The sequence below is a fragment of the Lepidothrix coronata genome, unplaced genomic scaffold, assembly GCF_001604755.1.
Source record: "Lepidothrix coronata isolate B3197 unplaced genomic scaffold, Lepidothrix_coronata-1.0 Scaffold22, whole genome shotgun sequence".
NCBI lineage: Eukaryota > Metazoa > Chordata > Aves > Passeriformes > Pipridae > Lepidothrix > Lepidothrix coronata.
This window is the reverse complement of record NW_016690202.1, coordinates 5,757,840-5,779,947: the sequence shown is the minus strand read 5'-3', so window position 1 is coordinate 5,779,947 and position 22,108 is coordinate 5,757,840. Positions and strand designations below refer to the sequence as shown.

General features: G+C 38.3%; 1 protein-coding gene across 5 annotated transcripts in view; it reads left to right on the top strand.

The window, feature by feature from the left end:
• The window catches only part of RFX3 (regulatory factor X3), a 105,520-nt gene that overhangs the window by 41,254 nt on the left and 42,158 nt on the right, over positions 1-22,108 (top strand). For all 5 annotated transcript variants that reach the window (XM_017808272.1, XM_017808268.1, XM_017808270.1 and 2 more), the window contains exons 2-3: positions 9,584-9,708; positions 15,560-15,657. In XM_017808272.1, the coding sequence (XP_017663761.1) occupies positions 9,592-9,708; positions 15,560-15,657 (215 nt within the window). In that variant the 5' untranslated portion in view covers positions 9,584-9,591. The remainder of the gene's footprint in view (positions 1-9,583; positions 9,709-15,559; positions 15,658-22,108) is intronic.

Genomic DNA, 22,108 nt, shown 5'->3' with positions numbered 1-22,108 from the left:
TGGCATTTAAACACTTCTCTGTGGGCGAAGACCAGTCTTGACCAAAGGCAATCTCATAGATGTTGGTTTTCTGGGTTTTTTTAGAGGGATAATACCTATTTGCAGACATCTTTCCAGGCATCTGTTTCCTTCAAATAGTTGCAAACTGTGCCACGCAAGCCAGTATGATAAAATATTGTGCTTTAAATTCTAATTCATTCTTTCTGGGTGTCTGGGTATAAGGTGAACAAGAATTTATTTCATTTTTCTGTTTTAAGGCAAGCAGTTTTATGTCTCAGAGCAAGAATAAAATGTTATGTGTCACAAACAGACCTTCACATGGAAGAAAAGCTCCGAGGAAAGACATAGCCAGTGCCCCCATCACTAGCAGAGTAGAATAGTCACTAACTCATCCCCTGATGTGCATGATACACATCCTTCTCCTACAAAATAACATTGCAGGTTGAGCAAGACAGGAATGGGAGAAACTGGTGAGATTATATCCGCTCCCTTCATTGTTTAAGTAGATTACATATAGTTATTCCTGTGGTAAGCCTGCAGATACCCCAGCTATAAGCCTATTTGCATGTTTCCCAAGTCAACAGAGAAAGGATTTGTCTTAGCTTGCTTGTTTGAAGCCAATATATTTCTTTACTAGTGTCAGAGTTATTCTTGTTGAAATCTCCTTCCTCGTTACTAACATAGATGAAAACAGCTGGAACCTCTGTATTCAGTAACTGAATGGATTTCATATTTAGCCAAGAAGGCCAGTGGCATCCTGGCCTGTATCAGCAGTAGTGTGGCTAACAGGATTAGGAAGTGATTGTCCCTCTATACTCAGCACTGGTGAGTGAATCCTGTGTTCAGTGTTGGGCCCCTCACTCCAAGAAAGACATGGAGGTGCTGGAGCACGTCCTGTCCAAAGGCAATGGAGCTGGTGAAGGGTCTTAAGCACAAATCTTACGTGGAGCAGCTGAGGGAGCTGAGGTTGTTTAGCCTGGAGAAAAGGAAGCTGAAGGGTGACCTTACTGCTCTCTGCAACTACCTGAAAGGAGGTTGTGGTGAGATGGGGATCAGCCTCTTCTCCCAGGCAACTAAAACAACAGGATAAGGGGAAATTGCCTCAAGTTGTACCAAGAGGTGTTAAAGCTGGATATTAGGAAAAATTACTTGACTGAAAGAATGGTTAAGCATTAGGACAGGGTGCCTAGGGAAGTGTTGGAGTCACCGTCTCTGGAAATGTTCAAAAACCAAGCAGATGTGGCACTTTGAGTTATGGTTAATTGGGCATGGTGGTCTTCAATCAAAGGCTGGAAGTGATCTTGGTTGTCTTCTCCAACATTAATGAATCTATGATTCTGTGATAATTGAACATCGTTTCTGTTTTTCAGAACTGAAACCTGATATGTTTAGAACACACTTCTCCAAATAACTTACAGTGTGTCAACAGTATTTTTCACTAAGATTCTCAAAGATCAGTATTCTGTATCTTAGGCAGGAGAAGAGCATCATGTAGGAGCTGTAGGGAGTAAGTATCCAAAAACTGGTGTAATACCTTCAGAAGATGTAATACTTTTTTTCTTTAAACAGTTTTATTTGACATAAACATATTAGTAAAATTTTCTAGCATAAACTTAGTTTTGTTGGGTGCTACTACCAAAACATTTTTTTTTAAGAATGTAAAATTTTCATTGCACTGTAATGCACTTCTTCCAGCAAAAATGGAATATTGTATTTCACCTACTTAAGAGATGTTGTGTACTCAGGATGTCATCACGTAGTTATCCAGTTACTGCAGTACATACACTAGATATTTCAGTTAAATGTTGTTTGGATTAGGATTATATATCGATATCAATGCTATCTACATGAAAATTGTGGAAAGTATGTGTGAGCCTTTAACAGCATTTCCAATGTTTTGAACTGCTTCAACTTCTCAAAAAGTTAAGTATTGAGATTTATGTATCCCTAACATGACAAACTTTAACCATTTGGAATCTGATAATTTTGCAATGTATGGACTTTGAAGCAAACTTTAATATAGTTCAGAACAAAGGAAAAGGTCTCTTTTTCCCTTAGATGCATAATTTCACATTAGATCTGTTGTTCTTTAATATCATGTAGCAAGACAGGAACATGATGTATTTTACTTTCATTCTGTAGATGTTCCTAAATTTAAAGATATTTTAATATTGGACTGCTTTCAGTTTCCTGAAAGCTCTAAATAGCTATACTTAAAGCCCTTCAAGAGCTTTCATCAGTTTTTATCTTTATGAGCCCTCCTTACTGTACAGTGGTTATAAATTCTAGTTTGGCAAATGGTATTGATGGTAACATGAACACAGTGTGGTGAAGTTGTTAGGTGAAACCTATGTGTCTCCCTCTGCTTGTACCATTCTGTCAGGTTTTTTGTTGGTTTGTTGCTTGTTTTTTTTTAACTTCCCCACCCCTACTCATAGGGGCCATTGTACACCCTTTGGTGTAGAAGTTCTTCAGAGAGGCACTTCAGCTTACTAATTTCCAAAAGAAGGTCTGTGTGGTTTCTTCATAAAGATGCCTTGTAGCCACTCCCTTGCTCGCATGCAAAGGCTTGAGGTGACCCTGCTTAAGCCTCATTTTTTGATTATGTGTTGCCTTTCATTCATATCACCCCAGACCCATTGCTTACTTCTCACCACTCCTTCACAGGGCTGCTGGTAACTCCCTTCCCATATCATTCCTTGTTCAAGTCCCTTTTTATCTGGTCAGCCATCCTCCTGGCAAAAATACCTGCTAACTACGCCAGAAAATGTAAGACCCAATACCCAAGCTACAAGCCTACCAAAGGGGTCTTACTTTAAAAATATACAAGGTGCCAAAAATTCACCCACCAAATTTATTAGAGGAGCCTTCAGTTCTTTTAAAACCTTAAGAGAGTGTGCAAAGGAGAAAAGCAGGACATGTATTCTCAGGAGGAACTTTTACTGGTAAACTTTTGAAAATAAGAGAACAACCCATACAATTTAGCAAAATCCAACCCATCTGGTACTAAGTTACCCAAAATATCAAGAAAGGAGATTAGGAGAAGAAGAAGTAAAGAAAGAGAGAAAAAGAGAATTATAGCTACCACCCTTAGATCCAGCATAGATCCAGCTACAGCAGTTCAGAAGATGGAGGGTTCAAACAGCATGGCCAGCGCATGTTGCTGCTTTTATTTGCTTTGGCCTCCCTGTGGCCACATCTCCGCCCCCAGGCAGGACTTCCAGCCCAGGGGCCACTCTGGAGCTCTGGGTCAGAGTAACTGGCAGTGCTCCCGTTGTGTTATCCATTTTGAGGCTCTATCCATTTTGAGGCTTGTTTTGGGAGACAAGTGGTTGTTGTTGGGGGAGTGCTCCCATCCTGCTTTTGACTGACAGCTGCTCAGGGGCTGCATAAGGAAGCTTGCAGGGGCTGGAGTGTAGGAAAGAGAGCGTCACCTCACATTCCTGAAATTCAACCTGTCCCTTCCCCCTCCACACACACTTGAGTTGGTCTGAGCCAATAATTAATATAGTAATCCAGTGTCTCACAGATCCCATGTCTCCTAATCAGTTGTTACCCTCAAAGAAAGTCTTAAATTAAGTCATAGAAACCAAAGCCCTGTTGCCAGTGCCAGTTCCACAACCACTGTTGACATGTGGTATCAGTGCCCTCCAGGGGGAAGGAAAACATCACCTGGGCTCTTCCATTCACAGAATCTCCAGTGGACAGAGTAATGCTTTAGAACAGCATAAATGTAATTGATGGTTTACTAATTTTGTTTCTTTTAACAGTTGTACATGCTAGTTTTGTTACAACAAAAACTATTGAGAAGTTTTGGTCTGTTTTTGAATGTAATCTTTTAGCTGATATGTATTGCTGTGTAGGGCTGCTGTGTAATACTGATATATTGTCCACCAAGAATAAATACAATTTTTAGGTTTTTGCAGGGAAAATTAGTAGGTGAAGCAAAGTGAGAGAGTTGTGAAGTAGTCATTCATGTGCTGTCTGTGATATGCTGGAAATATGGAATTTCATTATGACTGTTGTTGACCAGTACTGTTCTTACGTACTTAATAAACTGTCAAGACATTTCTTTTTGATCTTACGAACTTTCTTGGAAGCAGTTACCAGAAGTTTCTGATTGCACAGGTCAATTCCAGTGTGTATCTCTCTGTACTTCACCCTTCTGTGTGTTATTCTGCTATTATAGGGTTTTACTATGGGCAGTAAATGTGAATCCAGAGAATTAGCTTCTAAACTTCTTTCTGTGCCATTCAGTTAACTGTTATTCCTCCCATAGATCTATGAAAATCTGGAAAAAGACTAATGAAATTCATGTTGCTAACAGAAATATTTAGCAAGTGATTCTAGTATCAGGCAGAGTCCGCCTGCCTACTTTGGCATTCCCTTGGGAGACAACAATCAATCAAATAATGCTTAGTAAGAAGCTGGTGTTCTACCATGAAAATACATTAGTATCTAGAAACTATTTGTAATGTTCTGGTTTTCCCCCATGAATAGCATGTATAACCCCTCTTCCACTCTGTGGTTAACTCACAGAAATGGTTCCTTCAAATTCATAACATAGCTTGTTTGAAGGCAATTATTCATAACATTTTTGTTTGTACAAAAATAGGAATGCTTATGTAAAGCTAGTGTATTATTGAAAATTATTTCCATTTATACTATTGTTCAGGAACCAATAATTTTGTATTACTTTTTGAAACTTAATGTTCTGAGAAGTTTTCCTTTATTGTGAAACATATTATGTTGCCGCAAATTCTTAATTAGTATATTGGCTATTCATCATTATTAATAGATAAGATCTTAAGATTAGCCTTTTATTCCAGCTATTAAAAGCCTGCCATTACTGCATGTGATTATGAGATCTAGTTCAGTTTACCTTCTGTGATGTTTTGTTTAGCCTTCTAGAGGAGAAAAAAGAAATTTCCTGCTGCACTTGAAAGTAAATTACAGGCTTTCATTTTCTGCATTGAATTAAAGCCTGCTACATTATTTGATCTAGACAATAAAGCATATGTGGCTGAACAAAACTTTGCAAACTCTGGTAGCTTGAAAAAGTAAATTAGTTCAATGTGAAGTAGTCCAGGAATAAAATGAACAGTTATCTGACATATTTTATTATAAAATCTCATTTGATAAGTAATAGAGCAGGTTAGACTCTTAAACCATTCTGTCTTGATATTTCAAGTCTAGAAAGCAGAAGTATTCCAACTGAGAATTTTGGTATCTTAAAGAATCTTTAGGGAATTTAACAGACAACGTGAAACTGCACAGAATATACAGAAAAGAAGTAATTTTCAGCATAGTAGCTTTGCCTAAATTCTGCCCATTAGAGTGACGAAATACTGTTCTTGTTGCATTCAGCAGCTGGGTCCCGACAGTATCTTTTTCCCACTTGGAGGGGTTAATTAGTCGTCTTTCAGAAGGTGCCTGTTTAGCTTACATTCACATCATGCAACAAGCACCGGCTGTACAAAGCAATACCATTAACAGACGGGTGTGTCCAACTGCTTAATTAGACAGAATAAAAAGGACCTTGTCAAACATTCATCTGTTTCTTGTGATACACCTGACGGCCCAATTAGGCAAGGATGACGTCTTTTCTGCTTGCAATGTGCAGTTCTTTTACTTATGTGTAGTGTCAGTGAAAAAAATGGAGACATTGCATTTATTGTCATGGCTTCACCTCAGCTTGCAACCAAGCTCCAGACAGCAGCTTGCTCACTCCTCCACTGGTAGGACTGTGGAGAGAATCGGAAGGATAAAAGTCAGAAAACTCATGGGTTGAGATAAAGACAGTTTAATAGGGACAGCAAAAGCAGCACACACAAGCAAAGCAAAACAAGGAATTAGTTCACTGCTTCCCATGGGCAGGAAGGTGTTGAGCCATCTCCAGAAGGGCAGGGCTCCATCCTGTGTAATGGTGACTTGGGAGGAAAAACGCCATCGCTCCAAATATGCCCCCTTACTCCCTCTTCCCCTCTCTTTATATACTGAGCACGATTCCATACATTATGGAATATCCCTTTGGTCATTTGGGGTCACCTGTCCAGGCTGTGTCTCCTCCCACCCTCCCATGCACCCCCAGCTTCCTTGCCAGTGTGGCAGCATGGAAAGCAGAAAAGGCCTTGGCTCTGTGGAAGCACTGCTCAGCAATAACAAAAATATCTGTATTATCAATTCTCAGTTAAGCAGAAATCCAAAACACGCCATACCAGCCACTGTGAAGAAAATTAATTCTACCCCAGCCAAAACCAGCACAATTATAAAAATGTGTTCTTGTAGCTTCTCAGTATTGCTGTGATGTAAAAGAATTATGGTGTGCATCACTAATATGGTGCTAGAAAAACTTCCAGTGAATAGGAAGATATTTAAGGTTGACTGTCAACATATTGTGTACTGTGTACTGAGCTATAATAAAGTTTTGCATTTAGGATAGAGGCTTAGACCAGAATAATGGAAGCAGTCCTTGGTTGGATGCCAGGTGCCCACCAAAGCGGCTCTATCACTCCCCTCCTCAGCTGGACAAAGGAGAGAATATATAACCAAAAGCTCATTGAGAAGAACAGGGAAAGATGGCTCACCAGTTACCATCAGAGGCAAAATGGACTCAACTTAAGGAAAATTATTTGATTTATTGCCAATCAAATCAGGGTAGGGTATTGAGAAGTAAACCAGAATCTTAAAAATACCTTCCCCTCACCCCATACTTTTTTCCTAATTCTCTACTTCCTCCCCTCCAGCGATGCAGGGGGATTAGGAATGGGGATTAACATCAGTTCATTACACATTGTTCCTGCTGCTGTTCCTTCTCAGGGGGACAACTCCTCACACTCTTCCCTTACTCCATGGTGGAGTTCCTCCCTCCTGCAAGAGACAGTCTTCATTAATTTGTCCATGAGTCCTTCCCATAGGCTACAGTTCTTCCACAAACTGCTCCAGTGTGGGTCCCTTCAGTGATGTGCAGTCCTTCAGAAACTTCAGAATGCTCCAGCATGTGACCCCTCAGGATCACAAGTCCTGTCAGCAAATCTGCTTTTTGCATGGGTTCCTGTCTCCGTAGGTCTGACAGGTCCTACCAGAACCCTGCTCCAGGGCTTCCCATGGGGTCACAGCCTCCCTTAGGCATCCACCTGCTCGGCTGTGAGGTCCTCCACAGGCTGCAGGTTGATATATGCACCTTTGCAGACCTCCATGGGCTGCAGGGGGACATCCTGCCTCACTGTGGTCTTCACCATGGGCTTCCAGGGAATCTCTGCTTGGGCACCTGGGGCAGCTTCTGTGCCTCCTTCTCCACTGATGCATCTGCAGGGCTGTTTTTCTCACATATTCTCCCTCCTTTCTTCTGTGACTGCAATTTGCTTCTGCCCAATAACGTGTTTTTTCCCTTCTTAAATATGTTATCCTAGAGGCACTACCACTGTCACTGATGGGCTTAGCCTTGGTCAGCAGTGATTCCGTCTTGGATCCAACTGGATCAGACATAGGGAAAGCTTCTGACAGCTTCTGAGAGGAGCCACCTGTATAGTCCCAATCACCTGCACCCTAAACCTTGCCACACAAACCCAATACACCCACCCCTCCTCTCTGACCTGTCCTTTCTGAACAGCCTGTAGCCATTGATGGCTGCACTCGAGTCATGGGGGTCATCTCACCAACTTGCAGTAATGGCAACTAGGTTGTAGCCTTCCAGTAGCATGGAGGCTTCCGACTTCTCCTGTGGACATATTTATCCTGTGGGCATCCATTTTAATTGTTATAATCTTTAACATGTAAATGTTATCTGTGAAGTTCTTTTCTTTTACTTTTGTATCCTTATTTTTGACAGGTGTGGTGGGTCCTGAAGTGCAGCCACTGCTTAAAAATGTAGGGTTTAGTTGACATGAAACTCTGACAGTCTGTTGATTAATCTGAAAAAGGTTTGATCAAGAATTTATCAGTCTTTCCGAATACTTCAGAAGAAGCAGTTAAATCTGTCAGGTGCCACAGACCAAACCTGGAGTTTAAACCAAGAATGGTCCCAGTTGGCAAGGTCCTGACCCTATCCCTCTGACCCCATCCCATAGTTATATACCTGTTTCCTTCTTTGCACTGGATACATTTCAATGCAAAGTGAATTAGAGGTAATGCAGAAACCCAGCCTTAAATCAGTTTAAACTGCTGTGGAACCTAGCTCTGAAAAGAGAGTCTGCTGTTGACAGCCAGTTTTGTTGTCAAGCAAGGAGAAGATAGAAAATTTTTTGGCACAGTAATTAATTTCTCCTACTATATAATGGTATGTCCCTGAATTTTTTATCATGATTTTGTCTCAAAAAAATATTGTAGGATTTTTGGGGGGAGGTTGTTATTTGGTGGTGGTGATAGGGATTGAAGTCTGATCTCTTCCCTGTCAGCCATATGGGTCTCATGTGTTAAACTAAAAAAAAAAAATCACTTGCATAGATCATTCTAAATATTTATAGATTTTTTTTTTTGCATATAAATCTCTTTTATTATGCATGATAATGCTAGTCATTTTTGTAGCTAATATAGATTAATAGAGATTAAGGGCAGTAAAATTTTATATCACAGAACATTTGGCTTACAGATTAGTAGTTGTGTTTGCTCACTGTGATTCTTCACAGATGTGTACAGTCTTCTGTTTTGAAGGTACCAGGTGAATAAGAACCTGCCTCATCTGGTTATTATTTTCACTAGTTAATCATCCACTACTTAAGAGAAATATAAAAAAAGGGGGGGGAAAAGGCTGATTCACAATTTTAAATTCATTTTGGCTTGTCACCAGTCAATTGTATTGTCATTCGTGCTGTGCAAAATTCAGGAATCTGCAGCTCCCAGTCTGTATTTCCTATGAGAGCATGTCATCCTTGGTTGTCTTTCTGATAAGTTTTCTTTATCAGGCATTTTCCTTGTTTCTTGAACCATTTCTGTGTTCTACCCAAATTTCCATTGTTCCCTTTAAATGTCAGGGCCATGATCATAGGCCCTTGTCCACTGTGTATGTATTTATCTATGATATTAGTGTCAAAAAGTTTCTTCTCATATTTTAAATACAGTGATTGCTTTAATGCTTTCCACTGAAGGTTATTTAAATTCCTTTTTCTCTATGACTTATTAAATGCCTTTCAGAGTTGGCTTTCTGAATTAGACCCCTTCATTCTGTGGCCTCCTGGAAGTTTGGCTTTGAATGTGAATCTATAGAGATTTTAGTGTAATTCAGTAAACCAGATTAAAAATGGTTTTGAATGATGACCAGTTATTTTCAAGATGAGAGAAGATTTGCTGCTGATTTTTCTGAGTTATTCCTAAAGTGACAAAACTCAGATAAGTGATAAGTGATATATGTTTCTTCATATTTAAACAAAAGGTATTTTGAATGTAAGATAAAAATAATATAAAACCCCATTTATACTAACTCATATGCTAGTAGGTTGGAAAAATTTTGACTGATACGAAGATTGGTGTTAGATAATTTTAAAATCTAAGTAGAAATAAGGGACAAATTAGTGTGCTAGTATAAGTGACAAAATAAAAACATCAGTGTACTAACGTTTTAATTTTTTGTCTTAATTTTATTCAGAGATCACAATGCAGACATCAGAGACTGGGGCGGATACAAGTTCGACTGTGACTTTACAGACATCTGTGGCTGGCCAGGCAGCAGTGCCCACACAGGTAGTACAGCAAGTACCAGTTCAGCAACAGGTACGTGGCTGTTAGTTTTGGGAAAATTAAAAAACAAAAATTCAGAATGATAGTTCTTTACAATGTAGTGAAGAACTTGGTTTTGTACAAGACTGCTAAACGAACTCTTGTTCTGCTTTTATCGATTTTGTTTTGCTGGAATTAAAATAGCTGGAGAAAGGCAAGCTGTTTTCAGGATCTGTTCCTTAACTAGAGCCCCTGACAAGCTCTAGTAGTATACATATGTAGTTCTAACTGTAGTTCGTTATGGACTTCATGCAGTAGCTCATAGAAATGTACTGTATGTTACTGAATATTTACATTTATTTCATTAAATAATAGATATGTGTCTGATATTATTGACTGTATCATTTCTCCATCCATTTGGATTTCCAAGAAAGTGCAATACAAATGTAAAAATGGAAAGCATTGTCCTTTGCATCTCTGTGGGCTTGACTCCCCACAGATCTATGCACAATGTCATGAAAGTATTGGTGGTAGGACAAACAGTAATTCTTAATGTGCATTTGCCAGGGAAGGAAGAATGCTTTTGTAGCAGCCAGCACAGTGCACTCTTCTATTACATGAAATAGTCACTCCTAGGGAGCACCCATGAGCTTTGGAAGAAGTGGTGGCAGAAGAAAATGGGGAGCTAAAAAGGAAAAGTATGGAGGTACAAAATGGGGACTAAGTGTGATAGCCATTATGGCTGTCCAAGACTTTTCCAGAATACACAGAAATTAGCTGTCCATGTGATGGGTACTCTAGGTGACATCTGTTGTTGTTTTTCATCAAAAACTGACTTTACAGTTTCAAAATCAACAAAATAAGAACTAGACATAAATTATTAAATATTGGCATTTGTTTCTGTGCCAGTGGAACACTTTTCTCTAAATCAAATTCTTCAGCATTTTCCGAGTTCTCAATTTCCAGTGCATTTTCAGGTATGTGTTCCAGAGTCTCAAACATTTCACTAATATTTTTTTCCTGATGGACAGACTCAGTTTCTAATGCCTCCTACTTCCATTACTATAGTATGAATTTAGCTAGCCTTTGTAGAAGATTTTATCTGCTACCCTTTTGTAGGGTTTGTGTGGTGCAAGAATTTTTTTCTTTGTGAAATACAATCTAGACGATTTGTTTGTTTTTTATTTTCTAAATGATAACAGTTGTTATCATATGATATCTATATGATAACAGATGTTTAATAGATGTAATTTATATGACTTGTTCTTATTCGGCCTTTCAGATACAAGATGGCAATTTGGTAGTGCTACGTAGTTGCTTGTTTTCAGTATATAAGATTTACGTACAACGGTCTAATATTACATACTGAACTTGTGAAGTACTGATCAATGTGAGAGATGGAAGACGGGTAGCCAGTTCATGGCATATAGGATACTTTATAGTGTTGCAGTTCTAATAATTGTCTTGATTGAACTCTAAGGACAAGTTCTATGCATTTTTGTCACAGCAAAATGAAAAATGAGTAGGACTTTGATTTGTTAAATTTGCTTGTGCAAAGTTTCTACTTTTTTGAAAACTTTTATGATAGAATGGAATCCTTATTTGCTGACTGGAGATGCCCACTGTGAGGGGGCCTCAGGCCCAAGAGTTAAAGTCTTTGGCATTGGGAGTGTGACTGCCACAGAGTCTTGTGAATGGTCAGCCTGGGAACTTTCCTTAACATATTTTCCCGCATAAATAATGCGTTAATCTTTGTCACCAATTGTCTACATTTTTCCTGAAGTTATTCCAGTTGTCCCGTAATAATGTAACGCTCATGTCAAAGCATAGAAGCCCAGGAGCAGATTGGATTTTTCCTTCTTTGATTATATCTTAATAAGAACAGCAAACAGAATTTTTTGTTGTACTACCTGAGTATGTAAAGCTGTCCCTTGATAAACTTTACATACATCTCCTTTAGTGCTGCTACTTCTTGGTGTTCCCTTGCATTGAATACACCATCATTATATTGGAATATTTTTTCCTGTGGGGATATTGAATTATATTTATCTGGTTGACTTTTAATGCTGACTGTGTCATTAGCATAATGTTTGAGAAAGGAAAGCTAAAGAGTCAGGGTTTGAAGATACAACAAGAATGTTTGGAAATCCAGTGCAGACAGTATTGCAATGATTAAAACATATGTTTGGGAGATTTGTATAGAGAGATCTAATCCTGATTATGGAAGAAAATGAGTAGTAAGGAGAAAAAAAGAGTGAAAATGTGAATATGGTATGCCAGCAGGAAATGTGATAAAGAATGTAGATGTGATAGATAATTTCAATTGTGATTTCAAGTGTGATTTGTCTTGAGGAATTATCTGTGTATAGGTTGCATTTGCCTAAAGTTAATACTGTCTCCATGTACATTTGGTAGGAATGGGCCAGTTTGTCTAAAGAAAATGTGGAGAAAGAGTGCTATTTTAATAAAGCCATTCTTTTGATGGCACAGGGAGGGCGTTGAAAGCTGGAGAGAAGGTTTTAGATGCACAGTCCGTAAGATGTGGTTTTGTTTTTTCTACGGTTTATAAGGGACATGCTTAATAATATGAGCTGTATCCAAATTATGTGGGAACATTCACATTTGGATTATATTATGTTGTGAATATAAATTGCTAAAAGCAGTAAGACACTTCTAGGGTTTTGTTAAAGGATACTGTAACATGAGTGTGTATATGCAACATTTGGTGTAAGCTGAAACCGGTATTATCATTTGCAGTAATTTACTAGTACTTTCTAGTGAATAATGCGATTTTAGATGAATTTGCTTTTAGTTGATATTAAAGCAGTGTATAACATTTCGTTTTTCCTAGAGAGGTCTTTTTTTCCCATGTTTCTATTCCTGTATATAGACTGTGTTTAAATGACATCTCCTAAATCCATTAATTTGGGGTTGTTTTCATGACATCAGTGTTTTTTTATGCACACAAAATACGTGTCTTTTTCAAAATGAAAGATTTTTGCCCTGAGGAAGAGCAAGCTGAAAAAGTGGAAGGGTGGACTAAGAGCCTTTACTCTTCAGCTGTGTTTATATTGAAGCATCCTGTCTTTTGAGAAAACAGCACAAGAGTAACTTGTAATATTTTCAGCTAAAACAAATCCCTAATTTCCATATAGCTGGTATGAATACGGAGCTTGTAGAAGTCTGCTGTGATGCTCCAAAAATAGGAACAAAGGAGGTACCATTAATGAAAACCTAGATTCTTCCTCTTTCAAAAGTAGCATTAGTGGCAGCTGGTTTCATACAACACAGCAGCAGTCACTCCTGAGATGAGATAGAGAGGAGTGGTAAGCAAAAAGCAACAACCGTAAGACCAAAAATGTGGGAGTGTAATTAAATTCTGTTTAAATAGCCTGAGGAATTTTCTTCGTCTTGTTTCCTCAAATACAGGGATTTTTCATTAATGCATCATTACTTTTGCAACAGGCACTCTTCAGCATAGTGCAGTAAGCTTTTAAGGATTCAAAATTAAACTCACTTTGTATTTTATGCCATGCAGTGTGGAAGGACAGGAGAAATAAAACTAAAAATAGTCATATAAGCTATTTTATAGAAGTATCCATGCATTAGAAGTTGGGCAAAACGTTTCTTCCTTGTCACATACACAGTGGCTATCGCATTCTCAAAGCATTGTATCACTAACTAAGATGCAGACTTCTGCTAATCAAAATTGCTCTTAATGCAAAATCATGTTTAGCATATGAAAAGCATAATCATGAACTGACATTAGCCTGATATAAATATGAATGTGCTTAGAATGCTACAGAATGTTGTATTTGTATGTTACTTGCCAAAAGTAATTCATAATAATGAAGGACGAAAACTATTTTTATCTCCAAGGACAGAAAATGTTGAACAACCAAGCTGTTTGTGTAGACACGGTAGATAATTTTATGTACTTTTAAAAATGTAATTTAAAAATCCATATATATATATTTTGCCCTATTGTTCTACTCTTTGCTTAGTACATAAGCACTTTTTCTTGGAAGTCAAAGTTCGCTCTTATATTTTGTTTTATACTTCAGTGTAATATCTGCATTTCAGTATGACAGACTTTCATAGATAAAATATAACTTTTTTATAGATAAAATATAACTTAATTTATCCCTGTGAGGTAGTATAATTAAGAATATAATTTATTTTGATTTATATAAAAATTGGTCAAAAATTTGAAATGAAGCAATGAAAATTGTAATTTTAATAAGTTTTGATATTTTGTTTTATGGTAAATTATATTTTTATTGTTGTTATTCCAAATCAGAAGATAAACACATTTTGGAATTTTTCAGCTTCCTGTCCAATGGGCACTGAGCTTTGATGCACTCTATACACTTTATCCCTGCAATATCATTTCAGTTCTGTGGTAAAGGTCTTGCACTGTGCTCTATCTGACGTTTTTGAAATGGTAGCAGCTTGCGTCCAAGAATAATGGGAAAATATAATACCTTGTATAGAAGGGGAATGTGACCTCTGTGTTTTAGTGCTGTGTTTGTACATTATGTAGAATTCCATTTTATCAGTATGCAGGTTCTGTATCATTGCTGTTAATGGACAGAAACATCTGATTTTCCATCATGCTAATATGCATTCAAAACTTCGACTGTTTTTTCTTGTTTCAGAATTTGGGTTTTAATCTCAACCTAAGGGAAGGTTTCTGTAAAAATCTAGTATTTCCTTTCAGTCAGCGTCAATATTATAAAAAGATACGAAACATATGCTTATTTACAGAACTTTTTAAAAAACACTAGGGGGGAAGGTATTAGACTAGGATATTCTCAAAGAGCTCTTGGAGGTTTTATCAAATGCATGAAACCAAGACTGATCTGAGGTTATGGTGTTTGCAGTCCTTAGAACCAACTGGATTAGGCTGAAGTTGCCTTAAAACAATAAATCCAAGAAAAATTACAGTCACTTAACGTTACATCAGTTTTACTAAATAAGTGCATTGTCATTTTTTCAATTTGATTCCATGGGTAAAATTGTGTCAATCTGTGAAATCTCTTAAGTCCTTTTGCATATTTTAGATTCTGGAGTGCTCTTGAACCAAAATATGGCTTCTCTGAATGATGGCAACTGTAAAATATGGAATTCTTCATCTTTACTGTGGCAGAAGACAAAAAATTAAAACTGAGAGGAAATTTGCATAACCTGAAGCTTTTCTACATAATATATGAATCAAAGGAATTGATGTGTGACTGTCCCCAGCAATATATGTGAAGATAATCCATGCCTTACTGCCTCTTGTCATTTAGCTCATTGATGTAAAACCAGGTTTTGTTGGAGTTTGTTATAGCTGATTATATTCCAGGAAAGGGGTTACTCAGACTAGGGGGTTTGGTCCATAATTGTACAGTGGGTCAAAGCACTACTGGGAAAAAAACTTGCATCACTGTAATTTAACTCATTAAACAAGAGCTAAAGCATCTTAGTGTGAACTTTTATTTCTAAACTTACTGCAACACATTCGAGCTGGGATTTTAAGGCTTGTGTTACTTAGGACTGAAATGGAATAAGAAAAAACATAAATATGACCAAATTATACTTTCTTCTGTAGTAAATGTGATTTTTCAGCTTGGTGCCAAGCATAGTTACACTTCATTTCATCCTTATGTTCTCCGATTAGTTATGTCTTTGGCACCGAAGGTATGTATGCTCCATGAATGTGCATCTTCAATGTTAGGGCTCCACTTACCAAACTTACAGCACAAATATTATGTAGAAACAGTAACTTTCTTTGCTAGTGCTTTGATATACCTTTCGTAATTATGAGTGCAGAGATATCCCATATTGATTAGAAGCCATTAGGTGCACTGAAACATTGGTCCTTCTTTATGATATCCCTAACTTCTGGTTTTCTTGTTTTCAGGTACAGCAAGTGCAGACTGTGCAACAGGTACAGCATGTCTACCCAGCCCAGGTTCAGTATGTGGAGGGAAGTGACACAGTCTACACTAATGGAGCTATGTAAGTTGGCAAATGTTCAGAATTTGAATGTTCATTAAAATGTGAAGTTAAATACATATTTCCAGTCAGATTCTATCAACTACTGTATATTGAGTTGGAAAGAGAAATTATTCAATCCAAGTTCTCCTAATGTCACAGTAGTCTTTTGGATGAAAAACTGAATTCACACTGTCTTTATCAAGGCAGAAGGTTTGTATAAATAGAATTCTTGTGATTGTTTTAGTTGCACTTATCTGAAATTACCTGTACAGTATAGTGTTGTTTGTGAAAGTGTCTAGTTCGTGGCTAAGTTCTGTCCAAAAGATGTATTGTGTAACTTCTGTCCTCAGGACAGAAGGCAGGGCCTTGTGTCTTCCTGGCTGCAATCCTGGTGGCAAATGATATAAAGATGCAATAGCGGTAGTTATTATCTAAAGAAAGTAGTAATGTAATTTCATTCCTGTGTTTCATAAAATGAGATGAGTATTTTTTCCCAAAGGAATGAGGAGAAGCAGAGGAAGGTGCTTCTTCAACCTCTTTTCTGCACAGTTGTGCATTTCCTGCTGCCGTGAACATGCTCTTCTATCATCAAGCTTCTTTAATACACAAGCTTAGAAAGACAGAAAAATATAACCTAGATTTGATGTGACCTCTGGATGTTACCTAGTCTGATCTCTGACTTGGAGTAGCACCAGTTTTCAAGTTGGCTCAGACTTGAAAGTAGGATTGTGTTGCTTAGGAAGGAGCTTCTCTACCTCAATTTTCATTTTTCATGTTTGCTGTGTAACTGGCTTTGAAAGAAGTACAGTTTGGAAAGTTTTTTTAGTGTCTGAAGGTGTACTTATTTGTTGATGGTAATCCAAAAGTGGTCCGAAAGAGCAGTATTATTTGGATCAGAGACTTATGATGTTAACACTGACAGCATTCTTTGGTCATTTCTACTAGCTCATTTCAGTGAATTAATTTTTCATGTATTGTCTTGTCCATTTTCTTCTCACTTGTAAATTCTAAACAATGTATTTTAAATATGTATAAGATTTCCCTGTTGTACTGGTTTTGTCTGGGATAGATTAATTTTCTTCATAGTAGATAGTACAGAGTTGTGTTTTGGACTTGTGCTACAAACATCATTGATACTATCTACTATGAAGAAAGTATTGTTCCCCAGCCAAAACCAGCAGACCCATACAGCAGCACTCAGTGCCATCATAACTTCATTGCGACCATGACAGTCTGCTGTTAGCCTCCAAACGAGGGCATTGTTAAATAACCTCTTTTTCAAGCTTCTCTTTTCGTTTATTACTTTAAAATTCTTCTGTGTGCTATTGGCACTTTTGGCAGTTTATAGGAAGCGTACTACATTACTGATTACAGTCCTAGGGAAAAACAGAAGCAGATGTGACTAACTCCTTTTTATGAATCTTCAGGTTTCTATTATTTTATGGTGTTTCTAGGTCTGAATCCCTGCAAAATCAGTCAGTGGGATATAAGAGAAGAAAGCTCTCCTCAGCATGTGAGCCTAATCTAGTTTGTCTTTACCTCCTATAGAAGATTTTACTCATGTTGTCGTGAGCAGCAACTGTGGACAGTCAATTTGTTGTTCAATACTTTTAGGAATATTCTAAAGATTGTGTTTTTATTGGTGGAGAATATGTATCTATATTACATGTATTGCGAAGCACATTTCCCATATGCTTTTATACTCCAGATTTTGTGTTGTCTTCCTATGATTATATGTTTGATATATTTTATGACTGTGCTAAATCAAAATCTTAATTCTAACTCAAAATCAGATATAGGACACTTCCATAATATATCAAGTAACAGTACTGCTTTAACAATGGAATAAGAAGTCTGCAACCCATAGTTAGGGTGAAGACATTAATTCAGTGTACAGACATCTCTGGAATAAATGTTACAGCATGTCTGTACTACTCTGCCCACATGGAGTGCTATGTCCAGTTCTGGAGTCCTCGGGATAAGAAAGACCTGGAGCTGTTACAGCAGGTTCAGAGGAGGCCACAAAGATGACCAGCGGGCTGGAGCATCTCTCCTGTGAACACAGGCTGAGAGACTTTATTGTGACCTTCCAATCCCTTTAAGGGAGCTTACAAGTAGGAGGGAGAGGGACTTCCTATGTGGACAGATAGTGATAGGACAAGGGGGAACAGTTTTAAACTAAAAGAGGAGAGATCTAGATTAGATTTGATCAGGTATTAGGAAGAAAATCTTTGCTCAGTGGGCTCAGGAACAGGTTGTCCAGAGAAGCTGTGATACCCCATCCCCAGAAGTGTTCGAGACCAGGTTGGTTGGGGCTCTGAGCAACCTGGTCTAGTGGAAGATGTCCCTGCCTGTGGCATGGGGGCTGGACTAGATGATCTTTAAGGTCCCTTCCAACCCAAACCATTCTATGATTTTATGAAAGAATTATCCTTCATTTTAAAATAAGTCACTTGCAAACCAGCATTGATTTAAATCCATATGCAATAGCAACAAAGAATACAGTTAGAATATCTATGAGGAGAAAGTTACCTGATTCTTTTCATTATAGAAGTAAGAATTTTGTCAGATTTCACGATCTTTGTCATGTGTAACTGTTGTATTCTTGTGACACAGTTCTTCCCACACATTTTGTATCATGATTTGTCTATACTTAAAAGTTATTTGATTTTATTATAGTTGAAGGCAATATGATAATACAAGGGATGTAACCCCCAACTTGTCACATACATTGTATGATATGAGAATATTTGAACTACATTATCTGCATTTGCCTCTAGTTAACACCAGTTTTGCTTGTCAAGCATGTCACTCTATCCTGAAACAAAAATGCATTGTTGTTACAGTGACAGGTTCAGGCTTACCTGGCTGTTTAAAATATATTATGGCTGCACCTATAGTAAGAAGCCAGTTGGTTCCACATATCAGACATAAACTTTCTTCCTACACAGATTGTGATGTATTAATCAACTATAGCCATGTAACTGCTAATTCTGATGTGACAAAGGGGGCTTTAATTGCTGGGATTTTCCAAGAATTGCAATTGCATTGAAACCTCATTCTTTACAAATTTGTTGTACAACAATTTGTGTGGTTTATATTGGCCAGACACGCTGTGTATGCACACCCAAGAATTTCTTATTACTTGTATTGGGTTTCTGTGGCTGGGTTTTGGTAGCGGGGGAGGCTACAGGGGTGGCTTCTGTTAAAAGCTGCTAGAAGCTTACCCTGTGTTTGGTGGAGCCAATGCCAGCCAGCTCCAGGATGGGCTTCCTACTGCTGGCCAAGGCCAAGCCCGTCAGGAGTGATAGTAAGACCTCTGTGATAACATATTTAGGAATGGAAAGAAAGTTATTACACAGGTGAAAATTACAGCAAGGGAAGAGCAGAGTGAGAACATGGCAACAACAATGCAGACCCCAAGTTCAGTGCAGAAGGAGGGGGAGGAGGTGCTCCAGGCATGGGAGCTGAGGCCCTGCAGCCCGTGGTGCAGACTGTGGTGGAGCAGCTGTGCCCCTGCAGCACATGGAGGAACATCAGGGTGCAGAGACCCACCTGCAGCCCATGGAGGAGACCCACACCAGAGCAGATGGATGCTCGAAGGAGGCTGTGACCCTGTGGGAGGCCCAAGATGGAACAGAGTCCTGGCAGGGACCTGCCAGGAGAGCCCATGGAGAGACGAATCCACGCTGAAGTAGTTTTTTCCCTGGTAGGACTTCTGTCTGTGTGGGGGACCCATGCTGGAGCAGCTTATTCTAGAAAGGCTGCACCCCGTGGAAGAGTGACCTGTGTTGCAGCAGTTTTGTGAGCAATTGTTGCGCGTGGACCCATGGGAGCAGGGGAAGAACTCCTCGCTCTGAGCAGCGACAGAAACAACTGACCATAACCCCCATTCCCCATCCCCCCTGCACCACTGGGGAGGAGGAGGTAGAACTTGGAAGGAAGGAGGGATGGGGGAACTCGTTTTTAAGGTTATTTTACTTCTCACTCTTTTGCTCTGACCCTGTTAGTAATAAATTCAATTAATATCCCCACTTTGAGTATGTTTTGCCCCTGATGGGGATCGGTAACTGACCTCTCCCAGCTCTTATCTCAACTCAGGAATCCTTAGTTGTTTTTTTTTTTCTCTCTCCTCTGTCCAGTTGTGGAGGGGAATGAGAGAGAGGCTTCACTGGGTACCTGGCATCCAGCCGTGGTTAACTCACCACAGTACTCTTAATTGAAATCTGAACTGTCAAAAAGATTATTACTAATATAGTTAAAGTTGTTATTTTCCTAGTACTTAATAGTATCTATCTATTTTTCTCTGGCATTATCTGTACCCTTTTACTACCCTTCTGCATACTAAGGTGAGTGGCTTCTGTCTGAGAATGAGTTACAGAGAGTTGCAGCAATTTAGCACTATCACAGGTGTTATGTCTGGACAAGTATGATGGGTGGTGGGGGTCTCTATTCACTCTGTGTCTACTTGCAGCTATTTTTAATGTGTTCTAGCACAGTCTACACCTTATTGGTTCTTCACTGGTTTGCTTGTCCATATTACATCTGAATGTGGTTTATATGTTTTACATTTGCTGGATACTTCTTGAAGATTGTTATGCCATGATCCTCTTTGCTGCATTTTTAATCTGGGGTCATGGATTGTTTATTCTGTACAGAACAGCTATTTGCTGTTACTGTCTGTTAGATAGAACAATGCATGACCATTTTAATTATACGTTTTATAGCACACAATCTTAGAAGGCTAAGCTAAATTGGAAACAGATTAGGTAACAGTTATCTGATTGTTTGACAGTTACTGCTAGAACAGAGCTTTAGGGCTAGCACAGACAAGTCTAAACAAAGGAAGCCTGACAAACCCAACTCTTGAGGTCTTGCAAATTTAGTGCGAGCCCTGTGACATGTTCCTAACAATGCCATATTTCTTCAACTATAAGTCTGCAGTAATTAATGAAAATTTTTAGAAATCTGAAAATTAAGGTTTCCTTATCTGTCTAACTTACAGGTCCTGAGAAAATAATATATAGAATTGCTCCTCTGTTTTCGTTTACTGTGGTCCCTGGTTGACGGAGTTTTCTGTAGTTGTGCATTGTGTGTGCTTTCACTGGTTTGTTTTCATGTGGAAAATGATCTTGGACTGAGTGTTGAAGATCTCAGTTCTTTTTTATGGCTAATAAATGCCTGTCAGTGACATATTTACTTTGTTTTTTATATGCAATATTGCAACTCTATTTTAGCTAAATTTTATAAAGCTTTTTCTGACTGATAAATTTTAAATTGCCCATACAAGAGAAAATGTATATGAATAAAGCAGGTCAGCCATACACTATTACAGAGGAAATAATTTATTTTGAGTTTTCATTCTCTGGTTATAGATGCACTAATTGTCCTTTCATGGCATAAGTTTTGATATTTGTGTTTAGCAGTTTTACTTGGTAAAGGGGAAGGATGAAAGAAAATAATAACTTCCTGTCTTAACAGTTTAGATCAGTTGGAGACACTTTTATGGAAGAAGCTTATTGCTTCATTGGGATTTGATTTGTTGTTAAAAAACAAAAGTGGTGAATCAATATTCTGGTTACAGGAGTAAGTTTCTTTGTGGGAAGGAGGTTGTATGAGACAGGGTGGGATAGATAATTTAGCCCTCTCCATTATCATTTGACTGCTGTATTGGGTGCTGTTGTGATAGTGTCAGGATATGTGGCACTTCCTTTTCTTCCCATTGCTTAGGATACATCACCTCCAGAGTCTGCACCAATGCATTGGCTGTGATAATGCCTTTCCCTCAGTATTAGACAAAGGATTCTGTTCTCTCTAGTTTCTACGAAGCTCATTGTTATTTAAGGAGCACAGGATTATCCTAAAAACTTGAAGGAGTTTAAGGATATTGTTCTACCATGAAAGAATTTCTTGGCTTTTGTGCATGGATGTTTTCTAACATGTTGCAATACCGTAGCATTATCATGAGCATTAGCTAATCTGCATATAAATAACTGTATCTTGAAATATTTATTTTCATCCAGTGTTTATCATATTTCTATCCCAGGAAATAATACTTCAGTTAATTAAGTACCATAAAAGACTCACAGAGATGACAGTGAAAAAAAATATTTGCATACCTACCTGCTAAGCTGTGTAAGTAAGCCATACCAAAACCCATAGGAGTAATTCTGAGGCTGTTAGTTGCTGAGTAAGATAATAATTATTAAGTTACTTGTTTGTTTGAATTAGAATTACAGAAAAACAAAGTAAAGAGTGGTTTTCTTTTTTGAATTAGAATTCTGTTCTTGTACAGATACTGTGAAGCAATACTGGTATTTCAAGTTGCAGTATAAAAGGTCTGTGTCTTCGTCGTGGATTGACCTTGGCTGGACACTGGGTGCTCACCAAGCTGCTCTCTCTCTCTCCCCTTCCCAGCCAGACAGGGGAGAGAGAATGAGATGGAAAACAACTCGTAGGTTGAGATATGGCA